Source organism: Grampus griseus, assembly GCF_964374135.1.
Source record: "Grampus griseus genome assembly, chromosome: 4".
In the NCBI taxonomy this organism is placed as follows: domain Eukaryota; kingdom Metazoa; phylum Chordata; class Mammalia; order Artiodactyla; family Delphinidae; genus Grampus; species Grampus griseus.
In genome coordinates, this window is record NC_138997.1 from 16,215,590 (window position 1) to 16,235,435 (window position 19,846).

Sequence of the window (19,846 nt, forward strand, 5' to 3'; positions counted from 1 at the left end):
TTCATTCATACAACAGATTTTTACTGAGCATTTGCTCTGTGAGCATTTGTTCTGGCACTTAGGACATAATGGGAAATAAGGCAGACAAAAATTCCTGCCGTTGGAGAGCTTAATTTTTTTTTTTTTTTTTTGCGGTACGCAGGCCTCTCACTGTTGTGGCCTCTCCCGTTGCGGAGCACAGGCTCCGGACGCGCAGGCCCAGCGGCCATGGCTCACGGGCCCAGCCGCTCCGAGGCATGTGGGATCTTCCCAGACCGGGGCACGAACCCGCATCCCCTGCATCGGCAGGCGGACTCTCAACCACTGCGCCACCAGGGAAGCCCAGAGCTTAAATTTAAATGGGGTGATAGCCGATAAGCAAAATATGTATTATTTTAGTGATAAGTAGTAAGGAAAAAATAAAGTATGGAAGTGGGGCTAGTGTTGAAATTTTAGATAAAATGGCTAGGGAAGGCCTCACATAGATAAGATTTGAATAAAAAGATATTCCTGTGACATTCCTATGACAGGAGAAGACAAGGAAGGGGAGGGGAACTAGTGTGAAAGGGGTAGGCATTATACCAGCCCACATCTGCATGTTGCAGTCAGTACTGGGTCTCACTATGGTTACACAGCAGTGCATTGGGATTCACTATGCAGTTTGCCTGGACAGCCCTGTGGTTTTAACTGGTAGGGGTGCTGAAAGGATGGCTTGTGGATTCGAGCAGAGCAAAGAAGGCACCTAAACTAGTGTCAGGTGGGAGGTCACAAAACGTCTTCAGCTGCTTTTGCTAGTTTCAATTTATGCACCCAAACAAAATATAAAAGATGCTCTTAGAAATTATTGTAATATATAACTACAAAAGGAAGGTAGCAGGAAAGACGAAGCAAATGAACTTGAGAATCTGGAAGAGATTAATGTAAGGTTAAAGAAAGAGAGAGGAACAAAAAATGAGAAGCAGCGATACAAAGGCCCAAGGTTGGTCTAGTCTTCTGGCGAGGTCCAAAATGAAAGTGGAACGTGGTGTGGTGTGTGCGGCGGTGTATGTGTGTAGCTTGCATCGGTATGTGTTATGGATTGACTCACGTTCCCTATAAAATATATACATTGAAGTCCTAACCTCCAGTACCTCAGAATGTGACCTTATTTGGAAATAGGGTCACTGCGGATATAATTAAAGATGAGGTCATACTAGAGTACTTGGGCCCCTAATCGAAAATGACTGGTGTGCTCATAAAAAAGAAAAATTTCAACAGACATGCCATGTGAAGTCTGTGGTTATGGTACCATAGGCCAAGGACCTACCAGAAGCTAGGGGAGGCCCGGAAGAAATCTTTCCTTAGCGCCTTCAGGGTGAGCACGGGCCTGCCCACACTTCGATTTCAGACTTTTGGCCTTTAGAACTGTAAGAAAATACATTTCTGTTGTCCTAAGCCACCCAGTTTGTGGTACTTAGCAGCCCTAGGAAACTAATTCTGTTCTGTAAGACTATTTTGAGGCAAAAAGCAAGAGCATTCTTATATCACAGAAAGGAAAGCAGTATAGTAGGAGTGAAGAGCCTGATTGTCTTGGGCATCACAAAAGTCTAACAGTTTTCACTTCTGTAGTTCTATTGTATTTTCTTATTTTATCAAACCTTTTTATTATGTTTCCTTTTTGTTTTAGAAAATCGGCTGCTCAACGCATTACAAGGCCTATTCTGACTTGTGTGCTTGTGATATGACTGTTAAAAGGGGCCACGGATGAAGGGCGGGGGGCACCTTTTTCTCAACACTTGAGTCGAAAGAGCAAAAGTTGAAAAGGGAAAGGAATTTCCGTTGAGCTATTCAGCATCTCCCTCTCACAGGTTGTGCTGCTGACGGCGCCCCTTCTCCTGCAGGACTGCAGTTGCTGCTGCCTTGGGAGAGCGACCTGATCCCTCACCGCAGCCACCAGAGAGGGTTCAGGCCACGACCAGGATGCGGAGAAATGGAAGGTTTTCCCCAGCCTCCTCCCCCAGGGTAGAGAACCCAAGACCAGCCTTCGCCCCGCGCGCATGCCCAGTTGGGAGGGCGCCCTCAAAAGGGAGCGCGCGGCTCAGGTTTTCCCCGCAGTTAGGGGGATGTCGGGAGCGGGCGGCGGCTCCGCGTACCGAGGAAACTCCAGCCGGCGGACCCTGCGGGGCCGCACCGACTCAGCGGACTTTTATTTTCTCACCGTGGCGACCTTGTTCCGGCCGCGTTCCAAGGGAGCCGGGCACAGCTGGGCACATCCCGGGAGGGTGGAGCCCGACGGCCAGGGCACCCTCGTTACATGGCTTTTCAGGTGTCCTCCGGGGAAAGGAAGGCCGCACTCCTCTAGGAAGGAGAACGACACACTCTCCGAGGACATCCCGGGGCGATCACTCCTCTCGCTGCCCGGACTTCTCTTTTTAAACTGGTCTTAACTGTCCCGCTAATATTGAGCACCTTCCCAGGGGCCGCCCAACGAGCCCACAGGCTGCTCTGAAAACGGGCGTCCCCAGGTATCTTATCTCCAGAGGCACTGGCCTCATCGCCAGTAGGTCTGTTTCAGGACGTCCGCTTTGCTTTCCGACCACCCTCCCAGGTCTGAGGAGGCCCAGCGTTTCCTTCTTCGGGAAATTCCCGCCTGTGCACCCGGGCTGCCCCCTAATAAACACCGGCCCGTTTTTCGGGTGTGGGTTGGTGGGGTCGAGGTAGCGAGCCGGAGGGTAATAGTTCGGGCTCACGGTCCCTGCGCCCAGCTTTCCCGAGGCTCACCCTCCGCCCCTCAAGCTGCCGCCATCAAGCTCCTCCGCGGCGGCGGCAGCCGGCCGGCAAACACACGCCCACCAGCACGTTTAGATTCTCTCGCCCCGGGGTGGGGGGGAAGGGAAGCACTGAGCATGCTCGGTGGGGAGGGCGGGGCGCTCCCGGACCGCGCGTCTAGGCGGACGCCGCTCCAGCAGGCTCGGCGCCTCCGCCTCCCGCCCGCGGAGCCGCGCCCGCCGCAGGCTGCGCCCGCCCGCCCCGCCCTACCCCGCCCCGCCCCCCGCCGTTCGTCCCCGCCGCGGCCGCGCCGCCTGCAGCAGCAGCAGCGGCGGCAGCAGTAGCTGCTCCTCCCCGGCGGCCGCCCCCCGCGGGTCCCTCCCTGGCTGCAGGAGAGGCGGAGGTAGAGTGAGGACACAGCGCCGCGCCGCCCGCACCGGAGACCTTCGCCTCGCCCTGCCGGCTCCTCACCCTCTGGGAGGACCATGGGTAAGTCATCCTTCCTCCCCCGTCATCGCCTGACATATTTCTCTTTCTCGGCGTGTTGCAGGGTGGGAAGCGTTTCTCGCGCAAAGTTGCCGAATTTCTCAAATCCACTGGTGTGAGGCAGTGGCTCTTCCTCCGGGGAGAGTCGGCGCACGCGGAACGCACGCCGAGTCCGTGGGCTGGGAGGGTCCCGAGGCGGGGTGGGGTCGGGCCGCGGGGCCGGACCGCCCGCCCGGCTCTCGGGCACCTCGCTGCCTCGCCTCCCCTCCTCCATTCTTCCTGCCCGAGCCGGTGCTCGGGCACCACAGAGCCTGCCTCGCGGGCTCGCATTCGCTGCCCCATCCCGGTTTCTTCGGAGGCCGCCCGCTTCCTTTCTCCCGCGGCTGCTGGGCTGGAGGCTCGGGGCGGACCACGAGAAAGACCACTTCACGTAACTTCCCTGCCAGGGCGACCTTTCCCCATCTTGGGGACTGCCCATCCCAAGGCGAGGAGGTGCGAGCAAGTAGTTTGTGCGGGAGATTTTACAACCTGCACGGAAATTATTTTCGGTGGGGGAGAGCGGACAGTCTCATAGGTTGAAAGGATGACTTGTCAGAGGCCACGAGGAACGTGAGGGAGGATGGATAGAGCCCGCTAGCTGTTGAATTAGTGTTGGGTGGCTACAGTGTGCAGTATTCCTGTGCTCAACCCATTTTCTTGGTTCCTTCGCCTGTCTACTGTAGCAGGGAAACTGCAACCTGCCTGTAACATGTTACCGAACTTACATGTTAGTTATTCTTTCCCAGCTTCACTTGTCGAAATCTCCATAATCCGATTTTAGTTCTTTCGCGTTAATATCAAGAGTTTTGGATGAGATATTTAAAAGCAAATATGTTTTATAAAACTGCATGTAATTTAAACCTAATTTTTTTTTCATAGTATGTTGCTTAATTGTTAAGTTCAGTAATTGCAGAAACGTCTCTTGGATGCTGTAATGTAATTAAAAGACGAAAGTTTTAAAAAAATAGTAGCAATTTGGAATGCCATACTTCTGCAAGTTCCCCAGTTTGCTTCCATTCCTGTCTATCATAGTTTCCTCTTTTTAAAATTTGCTACATTGGCATCTGTCAACTCGGACTTTTCCCACCCCTTCCTTGCAAGTTATTTTAAGCTTGAGATGAGCGTGGTCCTTTCACCTGTCAATACATTGCCCAACACGTACAGAGTTAGGTCATGGCAACTCTGAATCTTCAAAGAAGTATCTGGTGTCGATGGAGCCTACTTCAAGGCTCCAAACTCTGATTCAGACTTTTGGCCGTATATGAGGAAGAGGTCATTGTTACAAGAGGAGGTGGTATGAATGAAAAATGAATCTAGGTCCCAGAATTTTATTTTCACTTTTTCAGTTTTTTCCTTTTTAATGTACTATTGGTATGCTGACAGATTTCTGTAAAAATCGGGTGGCCCATTTATATGTATCTAGTCTTTCTCTGGGAGTGGAATTTTAAATAAATATTAGTCCGGATTATTGGACACATTGTGTCTTTCCCTTGAACATAACAAAAATTTTCTTCTTAATTGTAGGCACAAGTTTGGCCTATAAAATATATTTCCCCATGTTTCAAGGTGAGCTAAAAAAAAGTCTGTTTAACTAAAATTTTAACTTACATGTTAAATCAGTACCTTTTCAGTAGGAAAAAATCCATTCTGTTGCAATACCAGTGAAAAAATACTTAAATAATTTACTTAAAAATAATTAATCTTGAAAATCTTGAATTCTTTACTTGATTTCAAAGAAACTCCAAATAGAAATCCAGAAATCCATCTCTCATTTGAAGCTTGTCAGATATACTTTGATTAAGCACTCTCTCTCCTTTTACCATTCTGTTTGTACCTTGCTGGAAGCTTTATAGCCCTTACGTAATCTGCTTTATAATGGAGTTGTTAAGGTGTGTGTGTTGTGCATTTAATCGTGTGTTCCAGAAGATGAAATTTGTGTCTTAGGAATTTTTGAGTCCTCTACAGTGCTTACCACATAGTATGTATTCAGTAAATCTTTGGTGAATTAATTGTTGAACTGGAAACCTGTCTGTTATTTTCAACTTGTGAACCTGAAAGTATGGGCTCTGAACAAACATTTAGGTTGGTAGGTATTATGGAGGTGCTGGAGATGTGAAGGAAGTGGGAACAGAGAAGTATAATTACATTATGACTGCTCTTCTCTCTCTCAAAAAAAATAAGTTGGGTTGTCTCAGAGGTACGGGTTTTGGAGCAGCCACCAGGCAAGCTATTTCCTTCTACACTGCTGTTTTCAGTGGTTTAGTTTGTGATCAGTAGGTACGTACTATAATGTAAAACTGAAACCTTGGGAAGCAATGTTATATTCGAAGCCAGGGAAGTTATTATAACAATTCATATGTACATAAGGGGTATACTGATTAGTGGTAGGGGGAAAAATCACTTTGTAATGTCTTTTCAAGAAATAAATACAGTGATTTTTTAAAAAGATATTGTCGTGGCAGTGATTTTTCGCCACAAGAGAGTGAAGGAAACTGACTTCCTGTGTAGTCTTATGGACCATGGCTGTTATTTTATGTATATATTTTTTTACAAATTCAGCATAATTTGTTGAATATCAACCATATGTAATGTACTGTGGGAGGATAAAAATTAATAAAACATTTTTCAAGTTTCTTATAATCTTAACAGGAATAATGTTCTACATACACAGATAACTAAATAAAGTATGAGTGATACAAAAGACATTAACATATTTTATAGTTTCAGAGGATGGAGAGGAGTTTTCAGAAAAATGATGTTATTTGATCTAATGGTTGGTTAAGCTTCTGAAAGGTAGAAATGAACAGAGACTGTTAATCAGGATGGGAGCAGAGGGAGAGAAATGACATAAAGGAAGATACAGAGATAGAAACATTCAAATAGTTTCAGGATATGATTAAATAACCATGTTTGGCTGGAGCAAAAGGTAAGGAAATAGTGGGTGACAGAGATGAAAAAGTTGTAATAGGTAAAGAACAGATAATGGAGGACCTTGAATGCCAAGCCGACGAAGTTTTTAGGCTTGACTTGTCTATTGAGGGACTGTTAAACTTTTTTTATAGGTAAGTGATGGAGCACATCTGTGGTTTAGGAAAATTAATCTGTCAGTTGAGTGCAGGATGGATTGGATGAGAAACTGGAGAATAATTCAGAAGGTGGTTGTTGCAGTTTGGGTGAAAATATATACTGTCCTGAACCAGCCTGTGGCAATGGGAATAGAAAATTGCAATAAAGAATATGGAATTAAGAAAGCAGTCATACATTGTTGCCTGGGCAATAATGAGAATGTGGGATCTTTTAAATATCTGTTTAATCCACGGGAAGAGGAAACATGAATGAATAGTCAGTTTTGGACCTGATGTGTTGGACTATTTAGTTTGCCTTTTAGCTTCTCTGCTTCTTGATGACAGGGACTCTCATATTAGGTTTTGAATACATTTCCTAACACTAGTGTCTTGCATGTAGGAGCTATGCAGTAAAAATCAGTTGACTAACCAAAACTAGGTAAAAAATATTTAACAGTTATTTTAACTCTCAAGAGAGGATTTGAGCTAGAGATCTGGATGTTATCCACAATTTTCCTGAGATAATATTTGAAGTTAGGTAGGAGGATGAGAGTCAACAAAGAAAAAGAAGAAACTTTGTCCAAGGTAAGAATCTTGAAGAATGCCCCATTGTTAAGGAAAAAGAATGAAATGATTTGACACCAGAAAAGACAGTAGTAGGTAGGAGTGAAAGACTAGAATAGGCATATGGTTGATTTCAAGAGTGAATGGTCAATAATGGCTGTTGCTTCAGAACAGTAAGAGTAATAGGACTGAGAAAAGGCTCCAAGCTGATGTGGTTTGGTTAGGATATTACCTAGGGTATTTTCTAAAAAGCAGCTTTACGAGGTATGATAGCTATGGAGGTCAGTTGTAAAGGCTAAGTGGCTAATGAGTAAGTGGAGACAGAGTTCCCTATGTATAGTAGTGCAATATTCCTTGCCCCATTTAAATATCTGTACATAAGCATAGTTTTGTTTAAACATTTTTTAAATGTCTCACTTTACGTGGAATGACATGTGCTATTTTTTTGCTGAACAATTTGTAATCTCACCATAGTGCGTCACATTTCTTTGACATTCCGTTTTTTATGTCTTTGTGACTTAGTATAGTGTACTTTCTGTTTTTGCAGTATCTGTCATGTAGAGGGAGTTTAGAAATGGTTTTATAATTTTACATGACAGTTTGCATAAAGGATACTCTACTAATGAATGGTTTTATCACTTTATTTATTATTCATCTTTGTGAATTTGGGATTTCTCTAGTTATATGTTCGCCTCTAATTATACTCTTAATTCATGGAGTTTTCTTTTTCTCTGTAAGTATGTATAAGCCTTATGCATAAGTCTTTTTTTGTTTTTTTTTGCTTTTTTTTTTTTGGCTTGCATTTCTAAGTCCTGGAATAGTTTCGTAGATAAATAGTTAAAATTGGTACTTTTGCTTATTCTTTTTAAGTCAAGGTAGAGCAATAAAATATTTTTATAAGCTGATAATCACTAAAATTTATTATTTTAGAAGAGCATAGATTATATATTGACTAGTTCAGTAATTTTTCTTATTGGCTTTATACCTATTTTGTATATGCCCACTTTTTTTTTTTCATACGGGAGAGAGCTAGATTCATTATCCTTGGCAGAGTCATATTTTCTGAAGTCTCTAGTACTACTATTTGGAAAGTTATAATAGCCTTAATTCATTTTGAGAACCATAGAGTTTTAATTTTCACAGTGGAATGTTGGAGTTTCTAGGTGCCTTTAGGGAAATAGTGTGATTGCTCTCTCCAGAGATTCCAAATCAGCTGAACTGAACTTGGCGATTCTGCAGTTATCAGAGGCACCAACAACAGCCGTAAAGAATTATGTAAATTTTTAATATCCCCTCATGAACATCAGGAGGGATGGAGAAGGAAGATCATCTCCTTTGGGAACTCCATGTTAATTTTAGATAATCAGATGTTCAGATAACTAATAAGGAAAAAATTTAATTTAAAATGCTTTCCTAGACATTTAACTTGACAAACAGCTCTTTCTTATGGAGAGAAGAGCCAAAAAAAATTAAGGTATCAGAATAGGTTATAAAGTCTATTTTGGTTCTAAAATTCTGCAATTCTTTGAAACTAAACTTTGAAATATACTCAATATCATTGATGTCTTAAGTGTGTTATAATCATCCCTATATAACTTGTTTTTCTTTATTGTTCGAAGGGCAATGTCTCCTTGAGGTAGAAACTTCTGAGTATGAACCAATTTGTTAGACTTGTCTAAATAGATGGCCTAAAATACCATTACCCCTGCTGGCTAAGATATGGATGCTGAATTCAAATTACAGAGTAATGTAATTCTCTCAGTACATCTATTTATACAACTTTTGTCGGTAGAAGCGTTCCAGGAGTTAAAACTAAGAATTAGGATAGTGATAAATGGGAGTAGTTAAATTGAGCTGCTAGCCATAATTGGCTATACTTATAAATTCTAAAGTCCTTCTGACTTTTTGTTCACAAAATTAACTTTTTCCATATGGATTCTATATCTGACCCCTTCTCTAAAGGCTGTTTTGCTCAATTTTGTCCATGTTTATGGCTTCAACTACTGTCTATATGCTACTGATGCCTAAAAATATATATCTGGGCTCTATCTTTTTATCTAGTAGACGGTTAGACATCCATCCCTACATGCATAGTCAGTTCAAACTCATTGAGTTCAAAACTGAATTCATTATGTAATTTTTAATAATGATAACCAGAGATGTGTTGATTAACGTTTTGCCAGAAGCCTTTCTCCAAAAAAGCTCTGATTGTGGTGGTTGATTTCCTGTGAATGCATAGTTGGGAAGAAGTGAGATGCAGCACACCATTATATAATATACCAACCATACAGACATAATAGCCTCATGAGCACAGATAATAATAAAAGGTAGTAAAGTAATTAAGTAGTGATAAGTTTTGACTATTAATAACTTTGTTTTAATATAACTTATTTAATTTTAAGTTTATAAAATTTCTGATAATGGCTATTTTAATAATTGCCTCACAAAATTCTGAAAAATTTAATTATCATTATCTCATGAGCTGGTGCAAGGAGGCCCCAGTACACCTTCGAAGTAATAATTATCATTTATTACCATTTATTAAGAATTATTGATGTCAGTAATCATGTTAAACTTTACATTTTTTTATATTTTTTTAAAAAGTTTTAATCTCTTCAACAGTTCTGTGAAGTGGGGGACACTATCCCCATTTTATTTACTCAAAGAATTAAATAATTTATCCAAGGGGACAGAACTAAGTCTCTAAAATCCTGTTTGAGAGCATTGATTCTCACACTTTAGCTTGCATAAGAATCACCTGTAAGCTTGTTAAAAAAGAAAAATTACTGGGCTCACCCTCAGAAATTCTGATTCAGTAGGTGTGAGATGGGCCAAGAATTTGCCTTGTCAAGACATTTCCCAGACGATGCCGCACTTTGAATAGCATCACCATAAAGCAGAGGTCTGCAAACTTTTTACATAAAGGGCCAGATGGAAAGTATTTTAGGCCCTGTAGGCCGAGAGGCAAAATCAAGGATATTACATAGATAAGAGTGAAACTATATATGAGAAAAAGCAAATATCCACAAAATTTTTATTGACTAAATTCAAAATATAACATGAATTGAACATGATTGTAAAATACAGGTCTCCGAATGAAAAGATTGTAATTCCTTTTTTGAGATAGCAGTTTCCTTTAATTGGGACTTCCAGTTACCCTATCATCAAAATTGATTGCAGTTGTTCATGTGTTAATGCAGATCTGTAAAGGCATTTAATTGATTTTGTCTTTGAAACGTTTTCACACAGACAGGTACTACCAAATGCTGCTATCAATCATGGGCATGTGATCTTAATAATCACATTGATTGTATGGAAGGTATTTATAGAATTCTTTTAGATTCTCTTGATAGTTTCCATTTAGTATGCTGTTTACACTGCAGATTAACCAACTGAAAGTTAGATGGAAGTTCCTCAATTGCATAGTTAAATGGATTTTGATATATGGAAGTTTCTTTTGCACTTGCAGTGAGGTCTGAAAAACACTGCTGGAACTGTAGTTTGAGCTTGCATAATATATCTGTTGCACATTTGTATATGCACAGAGATCTTCTTGTTTTTAACTTTTGACAGTGCAAGAAATGTATAAAGCAGATTGATGGTTACTTGTGATTTGAACAATGTTGTCAAAATGACTTAACACAGTATGTTTCACATATAAGCACTGTTTTGCCTTGACTTTCAGGTCAGATTCAAGGAGACATTATCTAATCTGCAGCAAAATATCATTTCCAAAGGTATTCATTGTTTGATAATAATGGTTGAAGGCACTTCTTATTGTTCAGAAATTTCAGTCTCACCATTGAGCTAAAAAAAAAAATCGCTGTAAAACCGTACAACTGCTAAGCCCTTAAGCTGTTGTGTGGTAAGGCAAGTTAGGATATGCAGCTTCTATTTCTTATCAAAGTACAAACAACCGACAGTGGTTAAATCTGTGAGTGTGAATGAAGTTGATACTATTGGTTCAATCATACATGTTAGTTTAAAATATTTTTCCCACAAAATACCTGCTGATTAATAATATAATGAAGAAACATAGACTTTAAACACCTTATTTTCACAGACTTTATAAATTTATTCAACTAAGCCTTTTTCTGTTCCTCACATGTTTTTACCACCATCAGATGTAACACATCTTAATAGATTCCACTTCAGGTTGTACTGAATTAATGTTTTCTCAACTTTAAAAATATCTTTGTCTCTTCTATGCAGTCTTTATAGAGGCTCTTCTTCAGTCACGTTCAGCCTTGACTTCTCGAAAATAAGGACACTATGCAGTATCACAAATATCTATCTGTTAATTTATCAAGAACCAAGGAAAACCTTTTTAAAATTATTTGCCTTGTCTTTTAATTGAATATTGATATTGCTCCCAGCGCCCTTACCTCTTCAGGTAGCTATTCTCACTGAAAGAGTTTTCTTAAACGAGTTTTTTCCCCCTCTGGAAATGTTTCTTTGGTTGCTACAGTCAAAATACAGTTTAATTAACTCACCACGAGTAAACAGCTTTCCTTGCTTGACTAATAAGTGAGCCCCTCAGAAACTTAGTTTGTTTGCAACTTCATTTTCTCTTTTTCTTTTTGTGAAGAAATTCTGCTATGATGAGGTACTTTATTTATTTTTAAAAATTTTTATTGGAGTATAGTTGCTTTACAATGTTGTGTTAGTGTATACTGTACAGCAAAGTGAATCAGCTATACGTATACATATATCCCCTCTTTTTTTGGATTTCCTTCCCATTTAGGTCACAGAGCATTGAGTAGAGTTCCCTGTGCTATACAGTAGGTTCTCATTAGTTATCTATTTTATACATAGTATCAGTAGTGTATATATGTCAATCTCAACCTCCCAGAGGTACTTTGTTTTGTATTTTCTAATTCCTCTGACAATTACTTTCCTATGAATTGTGAATATGATGAATACTTAGTCTGGTAATATAGATACATGTTGAATTTTTCTAGGGTAGCTATAGTGTCATTGTGTGATACAGTGGTTTGCCATTTCATTCAGTAACAAAATAATCCATATGTCACTTTAAACATTAAAAGCATGATATTTGAAGTATACTTTTTTTCTTCGTTTTGATGTGATGGTCAAAGTGAAATGTTGTGGTGTGGCAATACACATGGTACTCGAAACACTGAACAATCATAACTGTGTCACAGCAATTTGTAGTACGTCAAGCAACAGTTTAAAGTGATGAGAGTACCACATATGATTGCTGTCTCAACGACTCACCTCTGTCATAGTGAAGTGAACACAGGTGTAGACAATAAATAAAGGAATGAATTATGTCCCAATAAAACTCTATTTGTGGACACTGAAATTTGAATTTCATATAATTTACACATTATGAAATATATTCTTCTTTTGACTTTTTTCAACCATTTACAAATGTGAAACCATTTGACTCGTGGGTTGTATAAAAACAGGCGGTGGGCCGTAGTTGGCCAACTCCTGCTTTAGAGTAATGCTATACTACCTCACCTTTCCCCAAGACTTTTTCTCCATTATGCATTCCGTAACTCCCTGGTGGTATCACCATTTATCCAGTCAGCCGTTCCTAAAATCTAGAATCATTCTACTTCCAACACCCTTTGGGTTCCCTAAATTCTAATAGTTCTACCTGCTTGAATCAGTCCTCTCCTCCTTTCTCCACTGTAAACATGTCAGTTCACCTCTTGAAACCACTTTACTAGTCTAACAGATGTTCTTTCTCTCAGCATTCCCCCTCTTAAGTTCTTGCATGCTTCTAGAGTACTCTTTCTAAAATGTGAATCTAATCATTTCACTCCATAGATATTTTTTTCAATAGGTTTCCAACATGTATAACAGGGTTTCCAAACTCAAATGAAACTATATGATTAAAGAGGGTTAAGTGGTGATCTTTTCACACATATGCACTTTTTCTTTTGCATATTAAATCTAAAGGAATATTTTATTTCCATAAAAATGTATGCTTTCTTTGATTTTTCTTGACAAAATGTCTTTTTGTCTTTCATTTTCTCACCTTTGATAAAAGACAAAGTTTAGAAAAATGTTTCTCTACCATAATAAAAAACAGCAATGAAAGCATGATGAATTGTAACTAACGCTGGGCCTCACTGAAGGGCTACAACAGGAAATGGTGGGACTATGGCCAACTAAGAGAGTATGTGCCCAACCTAAAAGAGGAATGCCCTACTCAGCTCCAGCCAGTTTTGCCATGTACAGATGAGGGCCCAAGGAAGCCAGATTTTCAGACTTTTCAAAAGAAACCAGAGATTACACTTTTATCTGAATACTTCAGATTGTTAGTTTTCGGAATTGTAAGACCCAGGGCCTCAAACAATGACGTCTATCTGGCTCTGTCTCTTTCTGTCCAGATTATGGAGCTGAGGCTCAGTGAGATTAAGAGGCATGCCCAATTTCACACATTCAGTTAGGGTCAGTGTCAGATCTAGAACCCTTATTTCCTAACTCCTTAACTAGTGTTCTGTTCATTATACTAGGCCAGCTCCAATCTGTTAATGAAAAAAAGTGCACACACACAGGGGCGGGCACACACACACACACACACACACACACACGAGCTAATAACAAGGATTTATTCAGGTGAATAGGATAGTGGAAAACTCTTTACCCATTTCTATTGCTAGAGTCCAGGCCCTTACCTCAGCTACTACTGAGACCATTTCTTAGTTGGCCTCTTGATACTAGACTGTGCTCTCCAGTCTTTTCTACGTGCTACGACCATCTTTTTTTAAGACACCACATTGATCATGTCACTTCCCTACACAAGATCTAATATTGCTTCAACTGTTGACCACATCAAGTCTAAACTCTGCTTAGCTTTCAAAGTCCATAGAAATCTGCTACCTCTCTTGTATTTCTCACTGCTCTCTGAAATACATCTTCCTTTATCCTAAATATTCTTCGTCAGTGATACCACCAAGACACCACTGTTCATGTTACCCCTTCTTCTAGAATAACTTTTCATATTCATTCTCCTTAGTCCAGCTCATGAAAACTACTTCTGACCTCTCATACTGACCTCTTATTGTTCTCTGGACACCTCTTACTTCTTAGACTTCTATAACACATTCAATAATTCAATAATTTTAGTTGATCAGTATTTCATATTTCTTATTGGCATTCAGTAAATACTTGTTTGTTCAGTTATAGAGTCACTACAGATTCAGGTCAGTCTTCTCCTAATTTAACAGCCTTACCCTATAGTGATGAAAGACATGTCTGTAACAGAGCTTGCAAACCAGCAGTCCATGGTCCACATATACTCTGCGGAAGGATTTTTTTAGCGAAGTTTTAGAAATTGGAATTAGTTGTCAACATTTAAATAATCAGGAAATTTCTGATAAAAATCTGCTTCACCAACTTTTCTTGAAAAGGTAAACATTTAGGATCTCTGAACCTATATTTCTATTGGTGACAATCAATGATAGTTGTCCTTTAGGCAGGGTATAAGGTCCCCAGTTCATTACTTCTTATTATTATCTTTTTTTTTATAAGACACTTCTTTTACCACTTTATTTTTATTGTTTTGTTTGTTTTGGCCTCACCGCCCAGCATGTTGGATCTTAGTTCCCCTACCAGGGATCAAACCCGTGCTCCCTGCATTGCAAGCTCAATTCTTAACCACTGGACCACCAGGGAAGTCCCTCTTACTATTATCTTAAATCCTACAAATCTCACTCGGTACTCTCTCACTCTTGAAAGTATTTAAATTTGCAATGTCTGAAATTTCTGTTATAGCTTTTGAACTGCTAAAGAGTTAATTGTATTCAAACTTCTGGTAAAATTGACCTTATATTACTTTTGAAAATTAATACATTTATTTTAAAATTAAGAAATTGTTGTGAAAATTAAATCGTACAACTAGTCAAGAGCAAAGTTAACTATCTGTGATTATATGGTCATCAGTGATGATTAAACTGAATTTTCAATTGACCAAATAATACAAGAAATCAAAGAGATAGAGGATGGAATCTCTGCTTTTCCGTAAATTAATTTAGTATAACCTTTTGGCAAGTTAGTTCAGGTCTTTAAATCCCCATTTCATATATATCCTTAAAATATTACATTATTATTGAATAGGAACCAAATAATAGATTTCAATTAAAAATGGAAGGGGGATGCCCATTTCATACTAATATAAATTATCATATGGAAAACTTCAAGCTCAGTTACCTAATAAAGACCTACTAGCCCCCAAACCAAGATCTGTTGTATTTTTCCTTTCTTTTTTGGCTCTCCAGCATAAAATACATTTTCTAGGGCAAATGATGGCATGGCATTTAAAAAAGCAATCGAAGTGCAATAAGACTGCTAAACTGTTTTTAGAGAATATTATTTTCTTATGTATTAGAAAGTATTTTCTAACATATAAGAATTATATGAACTTAAAATAATTATATAAAAAGAATTACATAAAATCATAATTTTAAAATTTTTAAATTATTTTTAAAAACTGTATAAGAATAGTTGTATAAAATAATTTCAAATAACTAGAAGTTCCCTGAATTTATGGGTGGAGTTTTGTTTTTTATAGTCAGGAAAAAATTATAACCAGCAGTCATCGTACTTCAACAGAAAACTGTTTTCAAAGCTGTGAGAAGCTCACATCATCTAAGATTCTTTTTAACAACAGATTTGTCAGGTTGTAAAAATTATTTTCGTTAACTCTTCTGAAAAATATTCCCCTTCTAAGATTCCTCAAGTAACTCCATTATGAAAGATGAAACTGATCATTATAAGAACGTAAAACTTACATTGATGTATTTATGCTTCACAGAAATATAAATGTTGGTTTATCTTTAAGGTTATAAGATGGCCTCAGAAGCAAAATCAGAACAAAGACAAAATTTATATGAGCTGATTAACTTAATTTCCTTTTAGTTGTAGGAACACATTTTTGGGGAGGGTGGTGGTAAGCTCCCAGAAAAAGTAACTGTCCACTGTGTCACATTTCTGGCTTTTATATAGTTTGTGTAAAGCTCCATAGTCAGATGAGAAACACAAGATTACCATATTAGGCATTACAGAAAGTGACAAAATAAGGAGTGCAAGTAGCCACATTTTTTTGCTTTTGAAAAGCTTAACCTCTAACTGGTACATAAAGAATAATATAAAAGAATGAGTAATAGAAACAGATATGGCCATAATTTGGATTCTTTTTTTTTAATTAATTAATTATGTTCAAATTTTATTATTTGAGTCAGGTCTTCATTGCAGCATGCAGGATCTTTAGTCACAGCACATGGGCTCTTTGTTGTGGCGCGCAGGCTTCTCTAGTTGCGGCGCGTGGGCTTTTCTCTAGTTGCGGTGCACAGGTTCCAGAGCACGTGCACTCAGTAGTTGTGGCACGCCGACTGAGTTGCCCCACGCCATGTGGAATCTTAGTTCCCCGACCAGGGATTGAACGCACGTCCCCAGCACTGGGGTGTGGATTCTTAACCACTGGACCACCAGAGAAGTCCCCATAATTTGGATTCTAGAAAAAGAGAAAACACCTCCCCCCCTAAGAATTTAAATGAGAGGATAGATCAAATTTATCTTTTCAGCACCTAGTACAGATTGTTTGAAATATACAAGTGCTCATTACTTACAGTGATCTGGAAAATTTTTCCTAGAATTTACTTACTTATTCAATTAAACACTTACTTGTACTAAAAAGCGTGGTACTACCCTTGAGATGCTATGGCAGAGACTGCTCCCTGATACATTTCATTGTGATTTTCTTTCTTGTTTTTTGTTCTGTTTTGTGACATATTAAGATACATGGACAGTCGTTAGCCAGTACAACTATCTAACATGGTTGGGTTATAAATTCATTATTGAATAGCTTTCGTCTATACAAAGAAAGATACAGGTAGTCCTTCTTTGTACAGCTCTGGTATGCATGAGATCTGCATGAGGTTCACTTAATTGCAGTACGGTGCAGATTGCTTGGTCAGTGAGAAGTGCTTGGACTGTGAAGACACACATGTCTGGATTTATCCCAACTTTGACACTTAAGTTTCTGGGCAAGTTCTTCAGCTGCCGAATTCAACTTTCTCAGCTGTTAAAATACAGGTAATAATAACACCTATTTCACAAGGTAGTTGTAAATATTATGTAAAATAACAATCATATAAATTTTAATTTCTATTTCCAAAGCTGAAAATACAGTCATTTTTGGGAAACTTTATCTTATATTAAGAGTTAAAACCAATCAAAGGGTGTAATGCTCTTTGTTGTATTATTTTAACCAAATTATGTAGTGAATATTAAGTTACTGTAGCAGATTATATTTTCCAAAGGTGGCCACAACAGTCTCTTTTGGCCCCAGGTATTCTTCTAAATCTTGCCACTTGAGAGTTGGGGAATTCTCTTCCTGTTGAATCTGAGCATGCTTGTGACTCACTTGTAACCAATAGAAGACAGCAATAGTGATGCTGTGATTTCCTAGTCTCAGTAGTAAAAGGCATTGTTGCTTCTACCTTATTTGTCGAGACACTGGCCTGCTTGGAGCCCTGAGGAGTCTGAGACCCTGAAGATGCCATGCTATACGGAAGCCAGGCCACATAAGGAGGCCTCAGGTGTCAGGTCTCAGGTCAGCAATCCTAACATTCAGGTCCTTCCAGGCCAATCACCAGACATGTGTGTGAATGAGCTATCAGATGATTCAGATGATACCAGCCTCAGCCGTTGAGTCGCTCCCAGAGACGTTCCTGGCCTTTGAGACAGCATTGAGGCCCCAGACCTTGTGGAGAGAACACAAGCCATTCTCAGTGTGTCCTTTGTGAATTCCTGGTTCAAGGAATCTGTGAGAGTAATAAATTGGCCTTTGTTTTATGCCAGTAAGTTTGGGGTGGTTTGTTATGTAACAGTAATAATTGGAACAGTTATAAAATGTGAAAGATACATTGTTTCAGTAAGAAACAGATTGCTGTTAAAACTCATTAAAGTGGGAACTACCTGCTGAATAAATGTTTACTGATTTTTTTCTTTCATTTCAAATGAAGATAACCTAACAGAGAATTTTTTCTACTAAGTAGCATTTCCTTATGGTTTATTTAATTGTTCTTTATGTGACATTAATTCCCTTGAAAAAATGTTTGTTGACTGTCTTGGCTACCAGAAAAGAGATATGCATGTTTAAACAGTATTATAGGTTTCACTATAACTTTTTCGTAAATGTTACCTGTTTGGCTAATGAAAAATGTCAGTCAGTACTTTTAAGTTAATAAGGATAGTTACCACTAAAAATTACGTATTTTTTTTCAAAACCTAATAGCCTAATAAAATCTCATAGGAACAAAGGAATATCTGTACTCCTCTCTCCAAATGAAAATTTATTATACCTGATATTAATTTTAATGTTAATCTTATATTCGTATATTTGTTAAGCTCATATTATATATTTGACAAAATTATTTTGAGTCTGTTTCTTTCCTGTCACTTTTGGAAGACAGTGGGTTTTCTAAGTTTATTACCACTAAATGAAATAATACTTTCTCATATAATTACCAAGGAATTTCAGATACATAGTAGTTACTAGATTTTCTAAAATAATACTATAATGATTCTAATAATAATGGGTACTTTATTAAGATCATTACCATGAGAAAGGTAGTTAGTACTATGGTAACATTTGGATTGATTATGCTTTAAAGTGTGTGTGTGTGTGTGTGTATGTGTTTTTAAATATAAATAATTGCATAAATAGAGTGCTTCTGGAAGCATGCACAAGAAAATGTTAACATTGATTGCTTCTGGGAGTAAATTGAGACATGTGAAGGTAATTCCCACGAAAATAAAATTAAAACTAAAAAAAAAAGTTTTCTATACTATGCGAACTGTGTTGTATACATCTTTGTATCTTTAGCACTTAGGGCAGTGTTTGACGTTTGGTAGATGCTTAGTTCATATTGTTGGATGAGTAGAAGTTTGAGGTTATCTTCTTAACCTTTATTCACCTGATACATAGCATTCATGATCTGATAGACTATGATATTTTTCACTGAAAGAGCTAATATTCTTACTTGTTTGCCACACATCTCCTCATTTTTCTAAGCCGACTATGTATATATCTGTATCAGTCTAGGTCCAATCAGAAGGCAAACCACCTAATGTTACATTTATATGTACGTATAGGTATTATGACAGGAAACACGAGGTCTGTAGATCTTAGAACAGGGTTTATTACTCATAGAACATTTTAGTACTGGTGATTGGTGCACATGTAGCAGAGAGGAATTTTAAGAGAGGAATCCTAAAATTACGACACTGAGAGCTTATATTGGGTTGCTGGCACATCTGCCATTCGAGGAACACATGCACACATACCCCTTATCTTTGCTCTTGAATTAAACAAAGCCTCTCTTGGGAGAGGGATGGCATCTCTAGGTTTGTTACCCTAAAAGTAAGCTAAAAGCAAATATCTGGGAAGAAGAGGGCAATGTTTTACAATCCTAGAATGTGTCCATTCTAAGGGTGGGAGACTTATCTTTATTATAGGTTATCAACTTCCTTTGCTCAGAATGCCCCAACAGTGCAGGAACACCATGAAATCCAGGGAGAATTGTCTTTCAACACACAGTAATTTAAACAGGGGACATTTGATGTAAAAACTATTAAACAGTAATTGGAGAGTAACTTTAAAGGTAGATAGCAAACTCTGAAGTGTTTGGTGCAGGAGTGTATCCAAGGAAGCACACACTTCTTTGGAAGGGTGAATTCTCATTAAAAGATATAGTTTCAGGCCCCCTGATGGCATAGAAGTTCACTGGGTTGCCCAGGCCAGAGCTGGTCCATACCCATAAGACCTGTAGGAGACTCCTGGGAGAACAAGCAAGCTGGGGTTGATGGGTGGCACACAGATAGTTGGGCATGCAGAGGAAGTTGAAGCACCCCTTCAGGTACTACTGGAACCTGGAGCTGGAGGAGCCCTCTTCTGCAGGAACCCGGCACACTTCTGTGTACAG

General features: G+C 38.9%; 1 protein-coding gene across 1 annotated transcript in view; it reads left to right on the forward strand.

Annotated features, from left to right (window-relative positions):
- The first annotated feature begins 3,177 nt into the window (after positions 1–3,177).
- RAP1GDS1 (Rap1 GTPase-GDP dissociation stimulator 1) overlaps positions 3,178–19,846 on the forward strand; it is a 154,339-nt gene continuing 137,670 nt past the window's right edge. Inside the window, exon 1 of the mRNA XM_082653768.1 lies at positions 3,178–3,216. Within this exon, the coding sequence (XP_082509894.1) occupies positions 3,213–3,216 (4 nt within the window). The 5' untranslated portion in view covers positions 3,178–3,212. The remainder of the gene's footprint in view (positions 3,217–19,846) is intronic.